The sequence below is a fragment of the Coloeus monedula genome (assembly GCF_965178545.1).
Source record: "Coloeus monedula genome assembly, chromosome: 28".
Lineage (NCBI taxonomy): Eukaryota > Metazoa > Chordata > Aves > Passeriformes > Corvidae > Coloeus > Coloeus monedula.
Window position 1 is genome coordinate 3,985,897 of NC_138808.1, and position 18,329 is coordinate 4,004,225.

Sequence of the window (18,329 nt, forward strand, 5' to 3'; positions counted from 1 at the left end):
GGGAGGGATGGTCACACGTGGAATGGGGGGAAAAGGGTGGGGTTTGGAGCAGATTTTGGAGAGATTTTGGAGAAGATCCCCAGTGTGGATGGGGAGGGATTTGGGATTTGCTGCTCCAGGCTCCTGTTCAATTGGAATGGGAATTTCTGCATTTCAGGACACAAAGCTGAGCTTAAAATCCAAGGTTTAGGGGGTCAGGAGGTGGCTCCAGGCTGGGATTTGGGGTTTGGGATGGGGGAGTTTTCCAGGTGCTTCCAAGGGGAGATGGCAGAGGGATGGGAACAGAGCTCCGGGGGATTCTCTCCAGACTCCGCTGGTTTTCCTTTCAGGTGCCAGGGAAGAGGCAAAGGAACTCCCCGGCTTTGGAACTGAATCTCTGATCCGAGATCTGCTTAAAAAAACCTGGAAAAGCCTCTGGATTCAGCTGCCCAGGAGATGGAAATGGGATCACGGTCAGGACAAAGGTCCCGGCCCCAAGTCCAGGTGGGGCCACCTCGGTTTGGGCTCTTCAGTCTCCAAAAGGGGAATTTCCTGTGGCTTTTCCAAGGGCTGGGAAAACAATTCTGCCTGAGGATGTTCCCAGGGCTGGATCCCCTCCGGAGCCGGGCTGGGAGAGCTGGGAATGTTCCCCTGGAGAAGGGAGGGATCCAGACAGAGCTCAGAGCCCCTTGCAGGGCCTGAAGGGGCTCCAGGAGAGCTGGAGAGGGACTGGGGGCAAGGCCTGGAGGGACAGGACACAGGGAACGGCTTCCCACTGGGAAAGGGGAGATTGAAATGGGATCTTGGGAAGGAATGAGGGTGGGGAGGGGCTGGGCTGGAATTCCCAGAGCAGCTGTGGTTGCCCCTGGATCGCTGGAAGTGCCCAAGGCCAGCTTGGAGCCCCCTGGGACAGTGGGAGGGTCCCTGGCCATGGCAGGGGCGGGATGGGATCGATGGGATCCGAGGTCCTTCCCCCCCACCCACATTCCGTGTGTGGACATGGAACACACGTCCCATCTTTTGGGACAGCCTCGATCCCAAATCCTTGTCCCTGCTCCCACCTCCAGCAATAACTCGGCACTTGGAGGGGAAAAGGGACAGCCTGGATTTGGGGCTGGCACCCATTTATGGATGAGCTTTTGCTTTTCCAGCTGCTGGATGATCCCACGGCCCATTCCCAACATCCCGAGTATCCCAGGCCATCATCCTCGCTATTTCCAACAGCTGGGAATTGTTCCCTCTTATTTCAAGAGCTCCTTTTCCTCGGGATGCCCCAGGAGATTCCCAGGCTGCGAAGTGTCCGCTCCGATCGGAGCCTCAGCTCCTTCCCCGGGGTGATCCCGGTTCTCCCGCCGAGCATTCCCTGGAGCAGACGCTCGTCGTTCCCTGCGCGTCTGATCCCGGCGATCCGGGGCACAAACACGAAGGCCAGAAGGGCACTGTGGTTATTTATATCCCTATCCACACATGTATTTATATTTCCTTTTTTTTTTTTTTTTTTGGAATTCTGGCTTCAAACGGGACCCAAACTCTCATTTTTGGGGTTTTTGGAGCCAATCTCCGCTCACCTTTTTACCCCTTTTGAGCTATTTGGGGCTTTTTTTGGGATTGTGGATTTGGAATGGCAGCTGGAAGGGACTCAGGATTTGGCTCTGGATGGTGGCAGCTCCCATGGAATCAGTGGGAAAGGCTTCCCACCCCAAACCTTCCCTCTGACCCCTTCCTTTGGGACCGGTGGGATTCTGCCAAACCAACCCCCCAGGAGGGGTCACACCATTCCCGTTCTCCAGGATTTGGGAAGCAGCGACAAGGGAATGTGTCTTGAGGTGACCAGAACAGGAAAATGTGGGAATTTAAGCAGGAAAAATCCCATTCCAAAGCATGTGGAGCTTTGGGACGTGGCACGGCCGCAGGGGTTGGGAGGAGGGTGGGAACGGCTGGAAAAGCTGCTCCTCACAGATGGCACCGGGCAGGATTTGGGGGAAAAAGGATCATTTTTGTCAATCTGCTTTCAGTTGTTCCTGAATCCACCTCTTTGCCCATTCCTTGAATTCCATCCGGAGTTGTGGCTTGAACATGGGTGGGTTCATCTCCGAGATAAACAGGGATTTATCCAGGGATTTATCCACAATGATTGGATCTTCCCAGAGCCACTTTGGAGCCCGGAGAGTCGGGAAGCTCTGGAAGTCGTCCCTGCTTTATTCCCAGAGCTCTCCGTGCTCAGTGGGGTCTGAGGTTCAGCTTTTGGGAATAAATGAGCAATTCCTTGGTCGGCGCAAATCTGCCGAGCGCTTCTCCCATGTTCATCCCTCGTTTCTCCATTGCTCATCCCTTGTTTCTCCATCGTTCATCCCTTGTTTCTCTGGAGTTCATCCCTCATTTCTCCATCGTTCATCTCTCATTTCTCCATCGTTCATCCCTCATTTCTCCATCGTTCATCCCTCGTTTCTCCATCATTCATCCCTCATTTCTCTGGAGTTCATCCCTCATTTCTCCATTGTTAATCCCTCATTCCTCCAGAGTTCATCCCTCATTTCTCCTGCAGTGACTCCATTTAGGAGCCCGATTTCCACACCACAAGCAAGAACTCGGAGCAGCAGCCGGTAGCAAATTCCCCCCAAACTGTCCCTGAATTTGTGGCTTTGTTCCCAACAAGCCGAGTTTATCCACTTGGGGTTTTATTTTCCTTTTTCCCTCACTCTGGGTGTGTGTTCATCCACTGGACAAGTCCAGGGAAAATCATCCATCGGAACAGGACTGAAACATTCCACAGATCCATGCACACGTCACGAACTTCATGGTTTTTGCAAAGGAAAAAAAAATTCCCTGATTAAAACAAAATCCAGGAGCTGGAAGGGAATCACCTCAACCGGCGGGGTGAAACCAGCTCTGCAGAATTCCCGATCTCCCTCCAATCCTCATTTTTTGGGATGGAATCCATTTCCAGGGGGTGAGAATTGCTTCAGGGTGGGCTCTCCTTTTCCAGAGCTCCATGGCATTCCAGAGTCCATCCAAGAGGAATCACCTTGGGACTTCCAGGGAATCACAGGGATTCCTTGTGGTGGTTGAGGAACAGCAACCAAAGCCCGGCTCAGCTCCAAGATCCTTCGGGAGATCCCTTGGGAGATCCTTCAGGAGATCCTTCAGGAGATCCCTCAGGAGATCCCTCAGGAGATCCTTCAGTAGATCCTTTGGGAGCGCCCTGCTCCGATCTGTGGGTTTGGAGCAGGAGACCTCGGAGCAGCGGGGTGTGGGTGCCAGCGATGATCCAAGACCGTGCGGGAAGTCCTGGATCTGCGCTGTGGCCGATGGTTCCCCATGGAGCTGGAAAGAGCCATTTTGCTGGATTTTGGGATTCAATATTCCCCTGGATATCCAACGGGGAGAATGAAATTAAGGATGGGAGGAGGGAAGTGCAGGATGGGGTCGTTTTCCCGTGGGTGGGATGCACTGGGAGATCCCTCCTGCCTCGCAGAGAGCATGGAAGCACCGGCCAGTGTTGGAATTCCGGAGAAAAACCCAGCTCTGTGCCGTTCCTGCATCCCCTCCATCTGCCCGGCAGCGAGGTGGGGCCAGCCAAACATTCCCGGTGGCCGGCCCCGCAACGGAACACGCAGAACTCATCCCAGGGTTTTGCTGCCGGGCTCTCCCAAGGAAAAGGGACAGGAAAACAGCGCGGGAAACAGCGGCACGGCACGAGCAGGGTGGTGACGCTGAGATGGCACCCAGGGGACGAGGACCTCCCTAGGTGAGGGTGTTGGAGTAGAAGCTGAGGCTCTCGGAGACCGTCTTGGAGTCGCTGCGGGAGGAGCCGTTGGAGGTCATGTCCAGGGAGAGCCGCTTGGCCCGGCCGGGCTCGTCGGGGTCGTCGTCGGCCGCGCCGAGCGCCGAGGCCACGGTGGTGGTGTCCATCCTGCTGACCTTGGACACCGAGCTCTGCGTGTGCAGGAACCGCGCCGAGCGCAGCTCCAGCCCCTCGTACTCCCCGGCGCTGACCCACGGGCACCAGCGGAACGCGTGCTTGAATCCCAGCCGGAACCTGCGGGACAGGGAGGGGGAGAGACGTGGAGGTGGAACAAGGAATGGGATGGAGGTGGAACAAGGAATGGGATGGAGGTGGAACAAGGAATGGGATGGAGGTGGAACAAGGAATGGGATGGAGGTGGAGAAAGGAATGGGATGGAGGTGGAGAAAGGAATGGGATGGAGGTGGAACAAGGAATGGGATGGAGGTGGAACAAGGAATGAGGAAAGACATGGAGATGGACATGGCCAAAGGAATGGGATGGAGGTGGAGAAAGGAATGGGATGGAGGTGGAGAAAGGAATGGGATGGAGGTGGAACAAGGAATGGGATGGAGGTGGAAAAAGGAATGGGATGGAGGTGGCCAAAGGAATGGGATGGAGGTGGCCAGAGGAATGAGGAAAGACATGGAGATGGACATGGCCAAAGGAATGGGATGGACATGACCAAAGGAAGAGGGAGATAAAGCTGAGCTTTGCTAAACATGACAAAATTGTGATTTTTCACTGAAGGGAGGAACAACCCTCTGAGAAATCCCAATTACGAGTTGGGATTGCTTCGATTGATGTTTTCCCTCCAAATCCCCAGGGATTAGGAAAGACTTCAGGTGAGGATTGTGCCAATCCCTCATCTGCTGGATGTGGCAGAGGGCGGGACAGAACCATCCCGAAAAAACCCCATCCAGCCCTCTCCTTATCTCCCACATCCCCACATTCCCATCATCCCGAGGCCCTCCCGGAGCCTCCCGCTGCCCACCTGTCATTGAGGCAGCAGTAGATGATGGGGTTGTACATGGTGGAGCTCATGGCCAGCCACATGACGGCCAGGTAGACCTGCTGGATGAACCTCTGCAGGTACCACTCGGGCCGCAGGTACTGCAGCGTGAAGTACACGTGGTAGGGCAGCCAGCAGAGCGCGAAGGTGCACACCACGATGATCATCATCTTCACCACCTGGAATGGGGGGAGAACGCTGCAGCAGCCATTCCACCCTCCGGAACGGCCTTTCCAACCGGGAACGCGGGGTCAGCATCTGGATTGAACCACATTTGATGTCTCCTCCATCTTCAACCCATCCATCGGTCATTCCACACTCTTCGGCCTTGGAGACCTTTCCAAAATCCTGGTTGAACTACTTTTGTGGAGGAGGTGTCCTAAACCCATCCAGCAGCCATTTCACCCTCTGGAATGGTCTTTCCAACCAGGAATGTGCGGTCAACGTCTTGGTCGAACCGTGTTTGTGGAGGAGACATCCACAGGACTCTGCTCCATCTTCAACCCACCCATTGGTCATTCCACCCTCTGGAATGGTCTTTCCAACCAGGAATGTGCGGTCAACGTCTTGGCTGAACCATGTTTGTGGAGGAGACATCCACAGGACTCTGCTCCATCTTCAACCCACCCACTGGTCATTCCACCCTCTGGAATGGCCTTTCCAACCAGGAATGTGTGGTCAACGTCTTGGTTGAACCACTTTTGTGAAGGTGTCCACTCTGCTCCATCTTCAATCACCAAATCCTCACCTGCTCCCACTCCTAATGAAGGGTTTGGGGCTGGGATTGGCTATGGATTGTGGATCCAGCCATGCCCGGAATTCCTTACCTTCTGCTTCTCTGAGACCTGGATTGGACAGGAGTTATGGATCTATCCACACTTGGAATTCCTTACCTTCCATGTAGCCAATTCCTGCTCGTGCTTGGGTTCGGCCAGGAATTCTGGATCCAGCCCCTCCCAGAATTTCTTACCTTGAGCTTGGCCATGACCTTCTCATGGTTGGGATTGGATGGGAATTCTGAATCCAGCCACGCCCAGAATTCCTGACCTTCCTCTTGTCTGAGACCTGCTCGTGGTTGGGATTGGCCAGGAATTCTGGATCCATCTGTGCCTGGAATTCCTCACCTTATGGAGATTGGCCAGGAATTCTGGATCCATCTGTTCCCGGAATTCCTCACCTTGTGGAGATTGGCCAGGAATTCTGGATCCATCCACTCCTGGAATTCCTGACCTTGTGGAGATTGGCCAGGAATTCTGGATCCATCTGTTCCCGGAATTCCTCACCTTGTGGAGATTGGCCAGGAATTCTGGATCCATCCACTCCTGGAATTCCTGACCTTGTGGAGATTGGCCAGGAATTCTGGATCCATCTGTTCCCGGAATTCCTCACCTTGTGGAGATTGGCCAGGAATTCTGGATCCATCCACTCCTGGAATTCCTGACCTTGTGGAGATTGGCCAGGAATTCTGGATCCATCCATGCCCGGAATTCCTGACCTTGTGGAGATTGGCCAGGAATTCTGGATCCATCTGTTCCCGGAATTCCTCACCTTGTGGAGATTGGCCAGGAATTCTGGATCCATCTGTTCCCGGAATTCCTGACCTTGTGGAGATTGGCCAGGAATTCTGGATCCATCTGTGCCCGGAATTCCTCACCTTGTGGAGATTGGCCAGGAACTCTGGATCCGGCCCCTGCCGGAATTCCTCACCTTGCGCTTGGCCAACACCTGCTCGTGGTTAGGATCGGATGGGAATTCTGGATCCATCCACTCCCAGAATTCCTCACCTTCCTCTTGGCCGACACCTGCTCGTGGTAGCGGTCGGAGGAGTCCCCGGGGATCTCGCTGGCCCAGAGCGTGCGGCCGACGGCGGCGTAGGCGCAGCCGATCACCAGCAGCGGCAGCAGGTACAGCAGGACGGTCGTGGAGAAGTGGTACCTGGGAAAAACGGGATCATCCCTGAGCATCTCCCGTCCCCCTCTTCCGAGCTCGGAGGGGAAGAGCTGCGCTCGGAAAGAGAGGATTCGGCGCAATTCCCGCATAATTCCTGCACCGGGAATTCCCGGGCTGGGGAGGATTCCCGGGTTTCACTCCGATCTTCTCCCGTTTGCCCCCATTACGGATCCCTCCCCACCCCGTTTGGGATAAAACCTCTGGAGACTCATCCTGTTCCTGGTGATTTGGGGGGACAAGTGGAAAAAACCCTCCTGGAATGGGATGTAGTCAGGGAAATTCCTGGGAATTTCCTCAGGGAAGGAATTTTTAGCTGAGCTGAGTTTCTCCTCTCACTCCTCCTCTCTTCACATCCCACATTATCCTGGGGATGGATGCGGGCTCTGCTCCCAACTTTTAGTTGCCAGAAACGTGGGATTTTGGATTAGGAAAGGATGGGAATATTGAGAAGGAATAAAGGATTTTCCTGCGGAGCAAACACCGGGAATGGGATGCAGCTCCCAAAAATCCTGGGCTCAGGTGGCACCAGCCACGACCCCGGTTCCCAAAAGGAGCCAAATCCTTGGAGCTTTACTCAAACCCGGCCGGGAATTCCGCAGCCGGATCCGCTCTCCGGGCTCAGGGAAAGGGCCAGATCCTGGGGCTCCTCGTGTCATGGATAAACAAATCCCAAATCCAGCGGGAGGCTCCGCATGGAAGCGGCAGCGCAGGCCCGAGGCTGTTCTGCCGTGAGCTGGGGAGCCGCGGCGGGATCGGGAGCACTGCGAATGCACTGGGAGTACTGGGCATGCAGGGGGAGCACTGGGAATGCCATGGGAGCACTGGGAATGCCATGGGAGCACTGGGAATGCCGTGAGAGCACTGGGAATGCACTGGGAACACTGGGAATGCAGGGGGAGCACTGGGAATGCCATGGGAGCACTGGGAATGCCGTGAGAGCACTGGGAATGCACTGGGAACGCACTGGGAACACTGGGAATGCAGGGGGAGCACTGGGAATGCCATGGGAGCACTGGCAATGCACTGGGAACACTGGGAATGCAGGGGGAGCGCTGGGAATGCAGGGGGTATACTGGGAATGCCATGGGAGCACTGGGAATGCCATGGGAGCACTGGGAATGCAGGGGGAATACTGGGAATGCCATGGGAGAGCTGGGAATGCTGTGGGAGCACTGGGAGCACTGGGAATGCCATGGAAGCACTGGGAATGCTGTGGAAGTGCTGGGATTGCTGTGGGAGCACTGGGAATACAGGGAGAGCACTGGGAATGCTGTGGAACTCTGGGAATGCTGTGGGAACTCTGGGAATGCCGTGGATCCGTGAGGATTTCTGTCAAAAACGAGTTGGTTTAAAAGGAACTGCCGTCATTCCAGGTTTATCCCGCAGGAGGGGACAGAGGCTCTGACCATGCGGAAAATCCTGGAAAATCCTCTCTTCCCTAAAAACGGAGCCCACAAACATGGCTGGTGCCTGCCTGGAAAACTTCCCAAATGCTGCCGGCTTAGCGGGAATTCTGTTCCCGAGGCTTTGGGGGTCCCTGCGTGGATTTCTGGGCTTCGATCCAAGGTTTTGAATCTTCCCGAGGCTGATCCAGGCCCTGCAGCCGCTCCCAGCTCTGGAATCACTCATCTTCCCGGGAGCTCGGATTGAATCACAGCTCCAGAGGGTACGGAACGGCTCCGGGAATTCTCCCGCAGGGAATGGGGCTGGCCCCAGCCCCGCCGCAATCTCATTTTCCCCGGCCCTAATTCCATTTGGGATGGGGTTTGCGGGGCCGGATTTCATTTCGCTCCTTCCAGAGGCGTCTCCGCGGCTCCGGAGGAGGATTTTGTTGCGGTTCCCATGGAATTCAGGATCCTGGGAGCCCTGCAGGAATGTCTGGAGGAGCTGCGGGATAACGTCAGCAGCACAGACCCCTCATTTCCAGGGGTGTCTGGGCCTGGAGAGCCGTTCCAGACAGCTCCAGGAATTCTTTTGGGATCCCGGGCGTGGAAAAGCACTGGAATTATTCGTGTGTTGTTCTGCCTGAAGGATTCCCAGGATCGGAGCACTCAGGGAAAGCTGGGGTTTAAAACGGAAGGGTTTTCAGGGATTTAGGATCTGGTGTAGGATGGAGGATCCCGGAGGAATCGTGGGATGCCGGAGGACAGAGCTGCCTCCTCCTTTTCCCCGGCAAATCCTGGGAATGCTGGCACGGGAGGGACATTCCCAGGGGCTCCGATCTCCCTGGGGCGGCCTCTCCCTTCCCTGAACAACCCCGCTGGAGTTGGGATGGATCAGGAATCCCTGTGGGAAGCAGGGATCGACAGCCGGATCGAATCCCATGGAATTACCGGCTCTGGCTGCTGGCACAGTGGGGAAAACAGGGATGTTTTCCAGGGAAAACCAGCTCTGTGCTCCCCAGAGGTTTTCCAAGGGCATTCCCGCCCCCAGAGGTGTTGGAATTCTCCTGTTTTCCCTGGGAACTGGGAAAAGGATGGGATATTTTTCCTCCCGACGCTGCAGACGGAGCAGCTGCCCCCGGAGCCTTCCCGGAATAACCGCTCCGAGCCCATGGAGCGCGAGGGGCTGGAGTGGCGCCTCTGGAATGACCCCAGCACCTGTCCTGGAGTTATTTAGGGCCGGAAAATCCCATCCCGAGCTCCACCAGGCTCCGCTCGGGGAGATCCCGAGGCTTGGAGCTGTGAATTCCTCCCAGTCTCCAAATTCTTTGGGATCTGGCCATCCCAAGGCTGCCGGGGATCTGCTTTCCCAGCTTTCCCGGCTGCCCCGGGATGCGAATCCCTCGTGGCTTTAACGGCGGCGTTTTCCTCTTGGATTTGGAAAAGCCACCGGAACGATCCGCCCCAAGTGGGCAGTGCCTGGGAATCACGGAATATTCCAGGCTGGAAGGGATCCCCAAGGATGGAATGAGGTTGGGAAACCCCCCCGGAGCGCTCCGGCCCCGGCTCCGGCGGTGCCAGGCCGGGAATGAGGTGATGGATGGCAGCAGGGAGCCACCGGCACCTGCCACGCTCGCCTTGGACGCCTGCCCTGGCTCCGGCGGGATTCCACGGCAGAATTCCACGGCAGAATTCCACGGCAGAATTCCACGGCCCCACTTCCTCCATCCTCAGGGCTGGAGATGGCAAATTCCCTTTTGATTCCCTATTTTATTCCCTTTTTAATTCCCTTTTTATTTCCTTGTTTATTCCCTTTTTTATTCCCTTTCTTATTCCATTTTTTGATTCTCTATTTTATTCCCTTTTGATTCCCTGTTTATTCCCTTTTTTATTCCCTATTTTATTCCCTGTTTATTCTCTTTTGAGTCCTTGTTTATTCCCTACTTATTCCCTTTTGATTCCCTGTTTATTTCCTACTTTATTCCCTTTTTTATTCCCTATTTTATTCCCTTGTTTATTCCCTTGTTTATTCCCTTTTTTATTCCCTATTTTATTCTCTATTTTATTCCCTTTTGATTCCCTTGTTTATTCCCTTTTTTATTCCCTTTTTTGATTCCCTATTTTATTCCCTTTTTTATTCCCTATTTTATTCCCTATTTATTCCCTTTTGATTCCCTTTTTATTCCCTATTTATTCCCTACTTTAATCCCTATTTTATTCCCTATTTATTCCCTATTTTATTCCCTTTTGGATCCCCTTTGTTACTCCCTTTTTTATTCCCTCCCTCTCCCTTTTTTCCTCAACTCCCGCCATTTTCCTCCCCTTGGATTTCCAACACCGAACCATTCCCAGACACTTTGGAAATTCCCGGAGTTTCCTTCCAGAAAGGGATTCGATTCCAGCCGAGGCCTCCCAGCCATTCTTGACACTCCAGCTTCAAGTTTCGGGGTGAATTTGGGGATATTTGGAGTGGATAAATCCTCAAACTGGGATTTTTCCATTATTCCTCACCCAGGATATTCCCGGGAAATCCGGATTTTCCTCTCGCAGGAATAACTCTGCCCCAGGAGGCTTCGAGGGACACGAAAAGGGCTGTGATCCCCCGGGGCAGAGCAAATCCCATTCCCAGAGCCCAAACACGGAATGTCCGCGGTTGGACACGGGATTCCCGGGAGGAGGAGGATCCAGGGGGGGCAGGGAGCACTGGGACAATGTTTGGATCATGGAGAGCATGGAATTCACCTGGAAAAGTGACTGTGCCCCGGGGAGAGCCGGGGGGAGCCGGTGCTGTCCTGAGCCCTCACTGGGTAAGGGAGGGATTCCCTATCCCGAGGGATTCCCACCTTTCCTTTCCTCTTTCCTCTTTCCTTTTTCCTTTCCCCTTTCCTCTCCCCTTTCCTTTCTCCTTTCCCCTTTCCTCTCCCCTTTCCTTTCTCCTTTCTCCTTTCCTTTCTCCTTTCTCCTTTCCCCTTCCCTTCCCTTCCCTTCCCTTCCCTTCCCTTCCCTTCCCTTCCCTTCCCTTCCCTTCCCTTCCCTTCCCTTCCCTTCCCTTCCCTTCCCTTCCCTTCCCTTCCCTTCCCTTCCCTTCCCTTCCCTTCCCTTCCCTTCCCTTCCCTTCCCTTCCCTTCCCTTCCCTTCCCTTCCCTTCCCTTCCCTTCCCTTCCCTTCCCTTCCCCCAATTCCCTTTTCCCAATTCCCTCTCTCCACTTTTCTCTCATTCCCACCATTTTTCCCCGGATTTCTCTCCTCTCCCAGCCCATTCCCACTCACGTTTTTCCGGACGTGGCGCTGCCGGGCTCCGGCCACTCCACGAGGCACACGAAGCGTCCTGGGAGCTCGGCGGTGACGGAGAAATATCCCTGGGGAAAGGCGAGCAGGAAGGCCAGGAGCCAGATGAGGCCGATGACCGCCTTGGTGGCCGTGGCCGAGAGGCGCGGCCGGAGCGGGTGGATGATGGCCACGTACCTGCGGCGCGGGAAAAGCGGGAATCAGGGCTGGGAAATGCCAGTGTTCCAGCTCTGGGAGCTGGATGGGATGGGATCCATAGGATGGGATCCATAGGATCGGATGGGATCCATAGAATGGGATGGGATGTGTGGGATAAGATGGGATCGATGGGATGGGATCTGTGGGATGGGATCCATGGGATGGGATCTGTGGGATGGGATCTGTGGGATGGGATGGATGGGATTGATGGGATGGGATAGGATGGGATCAATGGGATGGGATCCATAGGATGGGATGGGATCCATGGGATAGGATGGGATTGATGGGATGGGATCTGTGGGATAGGATGGGATCCATGGGATGGGATTGATAGGATGGGATCCATGGGATTGATGGGATGGGGTTGATGGGATCAATGGGATCTATGGGATGGGACGGGATCCATGGGATGGGATGGGAATGGGATGGGAATGGGATGGGAATGGGATCAATGGAATGGGATCCATGGGATGGGAATGGGATCAGTGGGATGGGATGGGATGGGATCGGATCCATGGAATGGGATACAATGGAATGGGAATGGGATCAATGGGATGGGATCAATGGGATCCATGGGATGGGAATGGGATTAGTGGGATGGGAATGGGATCAATGGGATCCATGGGATGGGAATGGGATTAATGGGATGGGATCAATGGGATCCATGGGATGGGATGGGATCCATGGAATGGGATCAATGGAATGACCCATTCCAGGATCCTATTCCAGGTTTATGAGCCCCCCAATTCCCCCCAAACCCGGCTAAATCCGAAGTTTCCTGCCCTTGGGAGCCACCCAAGCCCTCCTACTCCATCCCAGTTCCACCTTTACCACCCAGGGAATTCCAAACGCTCTCCTCTTTCCATAGGAAAAGTGGGAGAAATGGGGATTTGATTTGGATGGGATTTACACCCAAGGGATCCGGGGGGGCTTTAATTCCGTGGGAATTGATGCCGTGGGATCAGGGCCTGGGATCAGTGACTCCTTCCTGAGCCATTCCTGTCTCCATCCCCATTCCCGCCTTCCTGAGCCCAGCTGGGAAATCCACGCTCCGATCCCGTTCCCCTCTGGGTTCCCAGCAGCTTCCCGGCCTTTTGGTGGCGTTTCCGCGACGCTGGAATTTTTTTGGGGAGTTCACAAAGCTGCTTCGCTCCTCCGGCCCCAATCCCTGCCTTTCCTTCACTTCCCCGACACTCCCGAATATTCCAAATTCTGGGATTCCACAACACCAGGAGCAGATCAAAGCCCTGCCCTGCCAAGCCCAGATGTCCTTTAAGCCAGGCTTAAAGAAAAGCCCAGCCTGGTGCCCCGTGTTAATCATTAATTAATTAATTAACTGCTAAAATTTGTCCTCTCCGGAGGGTTCTTCCTGCAAAAATCACCTACTGGGAAAAAGCAGGGAATGGGAATGAGCTGGAAAATATTCCCGATATCCAGCCTGGGATTTCAGTTTCCTGAGCAGATTTTTCTGCTAAAAACGTGGGATTTGGGGGTGGGGATGGCTGCAGGACTGGGAATTTCGGGAGCTGTGGTGAGGGAGGGAAATTTGGAGATCCCAGATTTTCCCCATGAAGCTTGTTCCTGGCAACTTCATGGATTTCAGGGCACCTGAATTGGATAAAAAAAAGGGAATATCGATATTACCAAAAATACAGATAATAAATAACGACGATCCCGGTGGGATTCCTGCTGGAGTCCGGAGAGGGAATTTTTAACGAGCAGCTTTATCTGGGAATTGCAGGAGCTTATTCCCACTCCAAATTCCAGCTGCTTCAAAAAGAAGCTCTGCAGAAAAAAGGGGAATTTTTTTTCCGGTCCCACATCCCAAATTCTCCCGGATTTGCTCCCTTGGAAGGATTTTGGCTGGATTCACTCCGAGTTTTGGGATCAGAGAGGAGATTTTCCCCTGTTCTGCCCCCTGGGCTGCATTCCTGGGTATTTATCCTCATGGGAATTTCCTCCTCCATCCGTTTGCGGGACGCTGGGGATTCCCAGCGAGGGAGGGAACACCAGCGTTATCCTGGGATGCTCCATGGAAATCCCAACTTAGGGAAGGCCAGAGTTGGGATTTTATTCCGAGTGCGGCTGGAAATCAGCGTGGGCACCGCTGCTTTTCCCGGAAAATCGGGAAAAAATGGATTTCCTGCCTGTTTTCCAAGAGAACCCATTCCCAGGAGGAGCCGGGAGCCGGGAAGGGACATCAGAAGTGCTCTGGCACTGACGCATCCCGAACAAAGGACGGGGCAGGAATTCGGGAGCCGAGGGAGCTGCTGGGCCCTGAATTCTTTGGGATTTTGTTGAGCCGCTCCGGTGCCAGCCCCGATCCCGAATTTCCTGCGATTGTTGGGAGTGTTCGGAACAACTTCCCGTTGTTTTTGTTTTGTGCCCAGGCTGGAGCAGCTCCAGGGAAGGAGGGGATGGAGGAACTTCCAGCGAAAATCCTGCACAAATCCACGACGGATCCCGCAAAAAAAAAACCCCACTGGGGGAATTCCCGGAGAAGCTGTGGATTCCCCTGGATCCCTGGAAGTGTCCCAGGCCAGGCCGGGGCTTGGAGCATCCCGGGATGGTGGGAGGTGGCACTGGATGGGATTTGAGGTCCCTTCCTACCCATTCCAGGGTTCCCAGATTTTATGGATCAAACCACAATCCCCCCTTGCTCCGTGGTGGCTTTTCCAAGTTTTTCCAAGGCCATTCCATATCCTCTGGCAGAGATGTCTCAGGAATTGCCTGTGGGGAGCGGGGATGGAGAGGATTGGGGGAGAATCCTGCTCATCCCAGCCCTCGCTCCGGATCCCATCGCTCTGCCGGACTTTGGGAACGTGAGGCTCATTCCATGCTGCTTCCCTGAGTTTTGGTGGAAATCGGGAATTCCAGCCCCATCCCGGCTGTGGCTGAAACCCCAACCCGGCTCCAGCTCTCCCTGCTCCCAATCCCATTCCCATCTCTCCCTGTTCCCAATCCCATTCTCTGCTCTCCCTGTTCCCAATCCCAAATTTCTGCTCTCCCTGCTCCCAATCCCATTCCCATCTCTCCCTGTTCCCAATCCCCATTCCCAGGTCTCCCCGTTCCCAATCCCAGTTCCCACTCTCCCCGTTCCCAATCCCAATTTCTGCTCTCCCTGTTCCCAATCCCATTCCCAGCTCTCCCTGTTCCCAATCCTGGCTCCTGCTCTCCCTGTTCCCACAGATCCTCCTGCTGCCGGCCGGGAGCGATTCCTCCCTTCCAGGCTCCTGGAACAAATTCCTGCTTTTCCTGCGTTTCAGCTGCCATTGTCAGGTCCCAGGCACAGGAAAAGGAGCAATTTTCCAGGGCTTGGAGGTGCCTGGAGGGGCTGAGGATGGGATTTGCCACCTTCGCGATTCCCGGCTGGAATTTGGGATGCAGCCGCTGGCTCCGAGCGCACAGAGGCTGCAGCTTCCAGGTGGGAGCCTGGATTTTTTTTGGGAAAGCCGAGCCTCTCTTCAGGGTTTGCAGGTGCAGGAAGAATTTTTGGGAATGCCAATCTCCCCCCAAAAATCCAGCCCCAGCCTTCCAGATTTTCCTGTTTTACTCCAGCTTCCCTGGATTTGCCTTCCTGGTTATTTCGGGGTGGATCAAAGGCTGTAAATTCAATTATTAACCCCCCAAATAATCCCTGGAATTAATCCCAGCCCGAAAGGGCTTTTCCATCTGATCCCAAAGATCCTCCTGGAGCAGCGCCAGCACCGCCATGGGAGAGGAGCTGGAAATATCCCGTTTTTTATTAATTATCACCTCAATTCCCTGCGCTCGCTCCCGGGGATTTTAGGGAGAGGATTTGGTGACAAAACCGACCCCGGAGCTGTTTTGAACGCCCGCGGAGCCTCATCCAACCCCGGCGCTGCTTCCCGCAGGGAATATGGGCAGGAAAAGCGTCCTCCCCGCCACGGATCCCCTGCCAAAATCCCCTTGATTCCCCGGGAGCAGGGGCCGGGAGAGGCGGCGCAGAGCCCGGCCGGCTCCGGGAGCGACAGGGGCAGGTCACAGCCCGGGGACTCCGGGGGGTTCGGTGTCCCCCGAGCCCGGGGACAAAGGAGGGACAGCGGTGCCCGCTGGGATCCGGCTGGGCTCGGGATCACGGCCCGGGTGGGATCCGGGATCCGGCTGGGCGCGGGATCACGGCACAGCTCCAGTGGGATCCGGGATCCGGCTGAGCTTTGGATCACGGCACAGCTCCAGTGGGATCCGGGATCCGGCTGACCTTTGGATCACGGCCCCGTTGGGATCCGGCTGTGCCAGCAGATCCCAACAATCCTGCAGGAACCGGGCAGGGAAAACCCAACCCCGGCAGCCGAACCAGCAATCCCGGGCTCCGGCCTCTCCCGCTGGATCCGCCCCTGGAATCCCGGCGGGTTTTCCTTGGGACACCCCCCCAAGCCGGGATGCGCTTCCCAGCCCGAGCTGCTCCCAGACGCTCCGCAGACATTCCCAACACAGCCCAGAACCGTGGAATGGCTCCTGGGATGGTGTGTCCGGCACAGGCGCGGGGTTTGGGAGGCGATGCCATTTTGTGCCTGAATTTGGGTTTGGTTCGATCTGAGGGAAGGGAAGGGAAGGGAAGGGAAGGGAAGGGAAGGGAAGGGAAGGGAAGGGAAGGGAAGGGAAGGGAAGGGAAGGGAAGGGAAGGGAAGGGAAGGGAAGGGAAGGGAAGGGAAGGGAAGGGAAGGGAAGGGAAGGGAAGGGAAGGGAAGGATCTGCAGAGGAGCTGGGAAGGCAGAGGCTTCTCCAAAGGAACCCCCAGGACCCTGCACTGACCACCGGGGGGGGTCACGGAGCTGTTCCCGAGCTCCCAACGCTCCCACAGAATTCCCAAAGCCACCTGCAGCCAGGGCTGGGTTATTTTGAACCCCGAAACGAGCTTTGCTTTAATTGTGGGGGAGCACAGACAGAGCCGAGCTCCACGCCCAGGCTCCGGCCGCGGAGTGACCCCGGCCGCTCCGGCCACTCACCTGTCCAGCGCGATGGCCGTCATGGAGTAGATGCTGGCGAAGACGGCGGCGATGGGGAAGAAGTTGTGGAAGCGGCAGTAGGCCGGGCCGAAGTACCACTCGTTGTGCACGGCGTAGCTGAAGTTCACCACGGTGTTGAGCGCGGCCATGGAGGCCTCGGCGAAGGCCAGGTTCACCAGGAAGAAGTTGGTGACCGTGCGCATCCGCTTGTGCGCCAGGATGATCCACATGACCACCACGTTGCCCACCACGGCCACCACCACGATCAGGGCGTAAGCCACGGCCCACAGGGCCACCTGCCAGGGCGGCTGCACGAACGGGTTGGCCCAGGACTCGTTCAGGGAGGCGTTGAGGTGCTCCAGCTCCGCTTCCAGAGCCGGAGAGGCATCCATGGCCCCCAGAGACGGCACCGGGAATTCGGAGTGCGGGACCCTCGCAGGTCAGAGCTCAGCAGGATTGGGGCACACAGTGAATTTGGGGTGTGGGGCCCTCCTGGGTCAGGGAGCAGCAGGATCAGGGCACAGCAAGATTGGGGTGCAGATCCTGCTGGGTCAGCTAATTTGGGAGGCAGATCCCTCCTGGTTTAGGGTGCAGAGGATCAGGGCACAGCAAATTCGGGGCATGCAGCCGCTTTGGGGTGCAGGGCTCCCCCCCCTCAGTGGCTTTGGGGTTCAGCTCCCCCCCCTGGCCCAGCAGCTTTGGGGTGCGTGGCTGCTCCAGGGTGTGGGCACCTCCCAGTTCGGGGGCAGCGGGGTCGGGGGCAGGGCTGCTCCAGAGCTCTCCTGGTTCGGGATGCGGGACCTGTCTGGGTCAGGGTGCAGCTGGAGCCGGGAGCGCGGCCATGGCACGGCTGGTTCGGGGTGCGGGTCCTTCCCGGTTCGGGCACGGCTGGTTCGGGGTGCGGGTCCTTCCCGGTTCGGGCACGGCTGGTTCGGGGTGCGGATCCTTCCCGGTTCGGGCACGGCTGGATGGGGGTGCAGGGCTGGTTCGGGGTGCGGGTCCCTCCAGGCTCGGCTGCGGCTTCCCCAGGGTTCGGATTCCTCCCGGTTCGAGATGCGGCCGGTTCGGGTTGCGGATCCTGCCGGTGCGGCACCAGAGCGGGATGCGGTTGCACCGGAGCAGGTGCGGATCCCTCCCGGTTCAGGATTCAGTCGGTTCAGGATGCGGATCCTCGCTCGCTTCGGGAAGCAGCCGGTTTGGGAAGCAGCCGGTTCGGGCTGCGGGTCCTCTCGGTACCTGATGCAGCAGCTTTGGGATGCAGATTCCCCCGGTTCGGGATTCAGTCGGTTCAGGGTGCGGATCCTCGCTCGGTTCGGGATGCGGATCCCCGGTTCGGGATGCCGATTCCCCCCGGTCCCTGATGCAGCCGGTTCACGATGCAGATTTTCCGCTTCGGGATGCAGCCGGTTCGGGATTCAGCCGGTTCGGGATTCAGCCGGTTCGGGATGCGGATTCCCCGGTTCGGGACGCCGCCGGCTCCCCCCGGTTCGGCAGCGGCCTCGGGGCGCAGCCGGTGCCGCGGACCCGACTGCGGCGGGCGAGGCACGAGCGGGGTTTTTATGGGCGGCGCGGGCGGTGCCGGAGCCCGGTGGGCAGAGCCGGCCCGGGGACAGCCCCCGGCCCCGGTCCCTCGGCCCCGTCCCCTCCCCCGCTCCCCCCGTGTCCCCCCCGTGCCCGGGGGGCTCCGCAGGCCCCGGAGCCGCCGCTCCCCGTTCCCAGCTGCCCCTTCCCGCTGGAAGCGGCTCTTCCACCTTTCCCGGCAACCC

At 56.6% G+C, this 18,329-nt stretch overlaps 1 protein-coding gene across 1 annotated transcript; it reads right to left on the reverse strand.

The window, feature by feature from the left end:
- Positions 1-3,723: 3,723 nt before the first annotated feature.
- Positions 3,724-16,955, reverse strand: TACR1 (tachykinin receptor 1; the record flags this gene model as incomplete). Its single annotated transcript, XM_082298400.1, has 5 exons — positions 3,724-4,018; positions 4,758-4,954; positions 6,560-6,710; positions 11,378-11,572; positions 16,564-16,955. The coding sequence occupies 5 exons, from the start codon at positions 16,953-16,955 to the stop codon at positions 3,724-3,726; spliced, it is 1,230 nt and encodes a 409-aa protein (XP_082154526.1).
- Positions 16,956-18,329: the final 1,374 nt, after the last annotated feature.